General features: G+C 47.7%; 1 protein-coding gene across 2 annotated transcripts; it reads right to left on the reverse strand.

Moving 5' to 3' along the window:
- Nucleotides 1-3197: 3197 nt before the first annotated feature.
- On the reverse strand, nucleotides 3198-5640 carry JKD (C2H2-like zinc finger protein). Of its 2 annotated transcripts, none has more exons than XM_078578931.1 (3): nucleotides 4812-5640; nucleotides 4354-4726; nucleotides 3198-4221 (listed from the first exon to the last, which is right to left on the reverse strand). In XM_078578931.1, exons 1-3 carry the CDS (start codon nucleotides 4939-4941, stop codon nucleotides 3321-3323), a joined length of 1404 nt encoding a protein of 467 aa, XP_078435057.1. In that variant the 5' UTR covers nucleotides 4942-5640; the 3' UTR covers nucleotides 3198-3320. The 2 variants fall into 2 exon arrangements, with proteins under 2 accessions (XP_078435057.1, XP_078435049.1); XM_078578923.1 differs by having other exon boundaries at nucleotides 4327-4726; nucleotides 4812-5558.
- Between the last annotated feature and the right edge of the window lie 1139 nt (nucleotides 5641-6779).

Genomic DNA, 6779 nt, shown 5'->3' on the forward strand with positions numbered 1-6779 from the left:
CTCGGTGACGGTCGGACGCCGTTGAGACGACGTCCGGCATCAGTAACTTTGGAATTATATTAATTCGATGATTTAGGAGGTTGTTACAAATAACAAGAAAGAGTACATTTTTTCACATGTATGTGGCTCTTGAGAGGGAAGTTAATAAATTCAAATAAGACGAGTGTATTGTTTGTGTAAGCTATCATAATCCCAAGAAATACATTCAATTAAGTAATTGGATTTTAGGGATTTTGAACGAGCGTGTAGGATACTCATGTACATGTACATAAACTTATTATATTACAGTTATATGATGATTGTAATTGTGATTTAAGTAAGTAGAATAAATTTCCCTCTCGCCCACTCAAGGAACATGCATTTGGATTACCCACACAGTACACTCATCGTCCATTTCTCTTTGCATCCTGTTACCCTTTGAGATTAATGAGATATTGTATACAGGCCCACAAGTTTTTTCGTGCATCTTTATTGTGGCGATGATATCAAGTATATTTTTCAATTATTGGTTTATATTACGGCACAACGTTTTCTTTTACAAAATATTAATCAGTAAGTTAAAATAGTACACGGATTAGACGATATCAAACAATGCCATACGTGTTGGAAGATCAGTGGACTATCGGGAAAAACTATTCAAATGATTTGAAATTATTATTACATAAGGTGAGAACCTCGGAGGGGAATAGTTTCCATGTATACGTAACACACTATTTATGCATTCTCTTATATTTTAGTCCTGCCATACTCACCAAGGTATGTTTTTGTTGTCAAATTACGATCAAATATTACGTGACAATTCTACACACATCTCCGGCTATGTCGATACTATTCAAGCAGACTGTCACCTGCAATATCAGATGGTGTTCGGTTGTTCTGATAACACAATTGTCTGGTCAAATCTTTTGGTGCAATCTGCTTTGTCCGAGTAAGTTTGGCGTATCCTGGACATCTGCCTGAAGTTTTGAAAACGCTTTCACTTTATCTGAGGTAGTGAAAGCTACGTTAGGAGAGAGAGAGAGAGAGAGAGAGAGAGAGAGAGAGAGAGAGAGATAGAGAGAGAGAGAAAGAAAGAGAGATAGGGATATAGAGAGAGAGAGAGAGAGATAGAGAGATAGAGAGAGATAGAGAGAGAGAGAGAGAGAGAGAGAGAGAGAGAGAGAGAGAGAGAGAGAGAGAGAGAGAGAGAGAGAGAGAGAGAGAGAGAGAGAGAGAGAGAGAGAGAGAGAGAGAGAGAGAGAGAGAGAGAGAGAGAGAGAGAACGCCAACGCCTCATCGCTGCGTTCGCACAGGGTTCGCATGGCTCTACCCTACAATAAGTAAATTATATGTCGACATTTATGGTTAATCATATGTTACCCTAGACTCTTGAGTAAAACTTGTCCTTTACAACGGTGAATATCCCACCCCTCTCACGGGTGAACCATCTTACCCCATAGGACACATGATTACAGATTGAGATGCAACACTGAGTTGCTGCACTGTCACGTCACTCCGCAAAAGCTTATTTTGTTCCCACGCTTTGGCGTTTTCCACTTGTTCTTGCCCTACTTCATCGCCTTCCGTGGAATATATTAAATAACAGCTTTTCCGAGGAGAGTGGGTAGCGTTCGATTAGGCGACAACTGAGGTGATGCCGTCCTGAGTTGGCAACCGGCTGAATACACGGCCGAGCCGTTCCCACTTTCTCTTGAGATTTGTGGAGTGGCAGAAAAGGCCAAGCTCGTCAAAGGTGAACTGCGCCAAATTTCAAGCAGATTCCCTCGCTCGGCCCCACGACCAGGAAGCGGGTTCTCCGTAGAAAGGAATAGGGAGCAGAGCCCCAGGTGGATGGTCATTGGCAAATAAATAAGTACAGTAAATGTCTTCATTCTTTGATTGAAAAATATCTAAGAGCACAGACGACGGATGTTCGTAATTAATGGATGGCATCGACAGTACGTAAAAAGAAAAGTTTCTCAGTTTATCCGAAGAAAAAAAAGATGGCTCCCTGGATGTGAGAACAAAAAATTCTCATCACAGAACGTTTTTTAGTCTCAGTCGATTGATAGAATGATAGAGAGAGCGACTACAAGAAAATTCAGAGAGCTAAAGAAAAAGAGAGAGGAACAGATGCCCACGTTCTGCGAAAAAACCTGATGGCTTAACATCATGCCCACAAAGTCTAACAAATGATGTCTAAATCATGGCTCAGTATCCTACTTGTACGGCCAGACGGGAGAATTCATGAGTTTAGGTAATGATTTCGTAGAAAATTAGTCCGATATCCGACATTCTTTTGCTGCCTGCAGATAACTCCGCTGGGAATGTGAGGGAGTACCAGAGTCTCTTGCTAGGAACAAAGCGACACCCGTTACCATTTCATTAATATGAGGTATCGATAAGAGATGTGGAGTTTTTGTTTCTTTCTGTAATGGGCTGTGAAGGATAAGAAAAGTGGATTCTGCAGCCAACTAGTTTACACAAAACTCGAGATGACCTTGATGCGCGGAATCCTTCGTCGCCCGTAAACAGTGAGAATTTCAGCGCAGGCAACAGTCGCCGGTAATCTCTGCATACAACATCGCAGTCTACTAATCGGTCTCTGCCTTAGCTGCGAAGACCTCGAAATGGAGCAACACCCGTCTCTCTAAACTCAGTGGCGCCCGCCAAAGACGAACGAAACGACGTCACATTCGCCGATTGAGGTGAGAGAAGGCGGGTGGAGCCTCGTCCTCGTCTGCATCGCACGAACAAGTTTGTTCCTCGATTTAATGCGATGTCCACGCGTCCCAACAGACTGACCCATGGAACAGGAAACGAGACGCTTCCCCCCCAGGCCCCCAGCATCCTTTCACAGCCGTCACCAGAAGGAGCGAAAGGATAGAGCTAGAAGGATACTAGCACGATTCAGCCACAGTGGGCAAGATCTTTGAGCACCACTCGGGCAGGAAGAGCGCTGCCCAAGATACGTTCCACTGTTTATAATAAGATTTGATTGACCGGAATAGCGGTCTCCAGCATTTGTTGTTTCTAAGCAGTCCACATATGCACCATTGAGCTCACTCATCCTGTGGCACGGACGATAATTCTTCACTGGCAAATTTTACACAATATTACGCAAATTCAGCGGTTTCAACTAAAGATACCGTCCAGAGAGGTATGCATGATGATTCTGCGAAATAAAAGTCCCTTAACATATCGTCCCGTCCAGGGCCTTTGCAGCAGCTCAATGCACTGCTTTGTCGTTCTTGCGAGAACGCTAGGAAAAAACGTCTTTACAGCAGAAATCGAACTGTATCCAGAAATGGAAAGGCGGGGAGACGATGATCCGGAGGCTTCTAACGTAAGCTGCTGTAAGAGGCGCTCATCAGGTGCATTTCCGGATCAATGGAGGCGAACGGGGCGAGCTCATGCTGGAGAAAAGGAGGTCTCGTCTCTTCTCCTCCCACTCCCAGAAAATCTCTCGTCAGGGCGCGACCCACTTCATGAGGCCACGTGCCCGTCTTCGGAGGTCCCTGAGGCCGCATCATCGTCGCCATAACGCCAGCCGAGGAAGACGTCGTGGCGGGCACACTGGTGAGGAAAAATTCCTGGTCCGGATTAAACAGAGAGAACTCGCTCTTGTTATCCACCGTTGGATGAACAATTCCCTTCCCCGAGCTCACAATCCCGCTGAATCCATTTGGGAATGACGAAGAAGAAGACGACGCGGATGACGAGTGGTGGTTGGTGCTTGAGCCCATCTGAGCTGCCTTCTGTAACATCGCCGTCGCCGACATGTGAGCAGCGCAAGGGTTTAGTTCCAGCTGCTGGTTATGGATCTTCCTCTCCGGCAAGCCGAAGAAGGAGGAATTAGAGAGAGAGTGGGCAGAGCCTGTCTGAAAACACGCTCCGAAGTTTACTGCTTGGGGTGAAGCTAAGTGGAAGAGCTCAGGCAGCGCCATGGAGCTCGCTGCCAGGTAATCGGCGGATGGCATAACCTCCGCCGTCGGATTGAGCTGCTGCTGGCTGGATACGCTTTTGTTTTCGAGCCAGAGCGAGAGGTTGACTCGGTGGCGATCGAGCAAGAGGCCTTCTTGGGCCTCATAAGCGGGCCTGTAAATCGAGTGAAGATGGCCGTCTCCCTCGAGAATGTCGTTGCTCTTGAACGATAGCCCTGCAGAGGCCGCAGAGGAAAGCCTGGCGCTCTCCTCGGTCAAAGCGTCGCAGAAAGCTCTGTGGGTGATGAAGCTGTCCTTCCTGCAGAAACCAGAAGAAGAAGACGAACTAGGAGATGAATGAAAATCTGAGATGGGCAATCACATCGGGAGGATAAAGCACTCGATTTAGTGGAGAGGAGAGAACCTGGAGAAGAGGGTGCCGCAGTCGCACCTGTATTCACGGGTGCCGCAAATCTTGATATGGGCTTTCCAGTCTGACTGGACGGCGTACTTTTTCGAGCACTTGTCGCACTTCCACTTCTTCTCGCCGTGTTTGCGGCTGAAGTGTTTCTTAATGCCGGTGAGATCGCCGAGCGCTCGAGAGGGGTCGTGGTGGACGCAAGACTTCTCCGGGCAAACATAGACCTTCTTCCGCACCACCTCGTTGCCAGTTCTTTGCTTCAACTTCCATGGCAAGTTGTGCCCTCGCCGGTGTAGTTGCAGGTTCTGGTCTCTTTGAAAACCCTTGTTGCAAATCTCACAGATGAATCGATTCGTCGCCATGAGCGTCTTCGGGGATAACGCGATCACCTCTGCATCTGGATCTGTTCTCATTCAACATAAGATCATGGTAAACGAATAACATAGCGAAGTAAGGTTCTGGAAGAGAGAGGTTTGAAGAGTAATTGCCTGGGGTTCCGGGAAGCTTCCTACTTCTTCTAGCTGAAGCTGCCTGCTGCTTCTGGTTAGGGTTAGGTTTGTCTGGCTCTCTGTGGAGCGCCAGATTGGAGGGCGAGAAGGGGAAACCGTCCTCAGACATGAAATCCTGCGAGAAAACCCTAAAAGGAGACTAAAACAAGGAGGAAATGGGTTGATGTCGGATAGGATCTATCCTTTCATCGGCCTCCTCGGAGGAACAAACAGTCGTAAACGCAGCAGACAGAAGAAGAGACGCTGAATTCTACCCACACGGATGCTCGACACGTCAAAACAAGAAGGCTTGGCCAAGCACCGCCCCAAGCAGAAAGACGAAACGAAACAAAAAAGTTTAAAGATTGGCCAAGCGTTTTTCTTTCCCGTCTTGACGTTGAGTCAGGAAGAGAAAGATTGACAGAGAGATAGATAGAAAACTAGGGAGAAAGGGGGAACAAGACGGGATGGGGTGTCTTCTAGTTGCTCCTCTGTTTCAGCTCCAGCTGAAGACACAGGCTGCTTCGCTCTTCGTCTTCTACTTGTTTCGCCACGGTGCACAGCGAGCTGTTTATTACGGGGTGGGGAGAGGGCGTGAAAGGAGGGGGGGGGTGTAGAGATAGAGCTACACAGCTGTGAGGGGTCCACCTCCGCGCCACAGCTTCTGCCAAACCGGAGTCATTCTCCCTCTTTTCCACCGCGTGTCGCCCTCAGACTTTCTCTCTCCTCTGACGGATGTACTAGGGGTTGGCCGGGGCGACTGTCATTCGGAGCCCACCATGGCTGAGACGGGTATCTTTCCTTGTTTTTTCCGCTCATCATCTCTCGCTCTCTCTCTCTCTCTCGCGCTTTCTCCCTCTCCTTCTCAGTCTCTCTTTCTCGCTCTATCTCTCTTGCTCTTTTCTCTCTCTTTCTCCCTCAATCTCTCTCTTGCTCTTCTCCCTCTCTCTTTCTCCCTCTATCTCTTCCTTGCTCTCTCTCTCTCTCTCTCTCTTTCTCCCTCTCTCTCTCTCTTGCTCTTCTCTCTCTCTTTCTCCCTCTATCTCTTTCTTGCTCTCTCTCTCTCTCTCTTTCTCCCTCTATCTCTCTCTTGCTCTTCTCTCTCTCTCTTTCTCCTTCTATCTCTTTCTTGCTCTCTCTCTCTCTCTCTTTCTCCCTCTATCTCTCTCTTGCTCTTCTCTCTCTCTCTTTCTCCCTCTATCTCTTACTTGCTCTTTCTCTCTCTTTCTCCCTCTCTCTCTCTCTTGCTCTTTCTCCCTCTCTCTCTTTCTCCCTCTCTCTCTCTCTTGCTCTTTCTCTCTCTCTTTCTCTCTCTCTTGTTCTTTCTCTCTCTCTCTCTCTCTTTCTCCCTCTATCTCTCTCTTGCTCTTTCTCTCTCGCTCTCTCTCTCGCTCTCTTTCTTGCTCTCTCTCTCGCTTTCTTTCTTGCTCTCTCTCTCACTCTCTTTCTTGCTCTCTCTCTCACTCTCTTTCTTGCTCTCTCTCGCTCGCTCTCTTTCTTGCTCTCTCTCTCTCTCTCTCTCTCTCTCTCTCTCTCTCTCTCTCTTTCTTGCTCTCTCTCGCTCGCTCTCTTTCTTGCTCTCTCTCTCGCTCTCTTTCTCTCTCTCTCTCTCTTTCTCTCTCGCTCTCTCTCTCTCTCTCTCGCTCTCTCGCTCTCTTTCTCTCTCTCTCTCCTTCATCTGGGCTCCGCACAGTCGAATATTTTGAAGCTCCGGCACTGTCAGCCTGGAAAAAAAGACTGGGTAAAGGCTTTGGGTGAGAACTTCTAGAGAGAGAAAGAGGCGACCCAACCGCAAGCCCAAAATCAGCGTTGGGTTACTGGGTTTCACTGACTGCCATGGCTTCACGAAGACGCGCAGTCTAATTCTTATCTCTCTCTCCCGATATACTTCACTCGGAGGGTGATAACAATTGCCAACTGTTGATCTTTTCTTGAGGTGGAGAGGGACGTGACGACGTCTGCATGTAC

The sequence above is a fragment of the Wolffia australiana genome, chromosome 1 (assembly GCF_029677425.1).
Source record: "Wolffia australiana isolate 7733 chromosome 1, ASM2967742v1".
NCBI lineage: Eukaryota > Viridiplantae > Streptophyta > Magnoliopsida > Alismatales > Araceae > Wolffia > Wolffia australiana.

Bases quoted from the DNA above. Each gene is read 5' to 3' on its own strand.
- JKD (XM_078578923.1), bottom strand. From the start codon at position 4,941: ATGTCTGAGGACGGTTTCCCCTTCTCGCCCTCCAATCTGGCGCTCCAC. The intron at 4,727-4,811 runs GCAATTACTCTT...GAATGAGAACAG, and splicing joins GAAGCTTCCCGGAACCCCAG to ATCCAGATGCAGAGGTGATC. The intron at 4,222-4,326 runs GTTCTCTCCTCT...TGGTTTCTGCAG, and splicing joins TGCGGCACCCTCTTCTCCAG to GAAGGACAGCTTCATCACCC.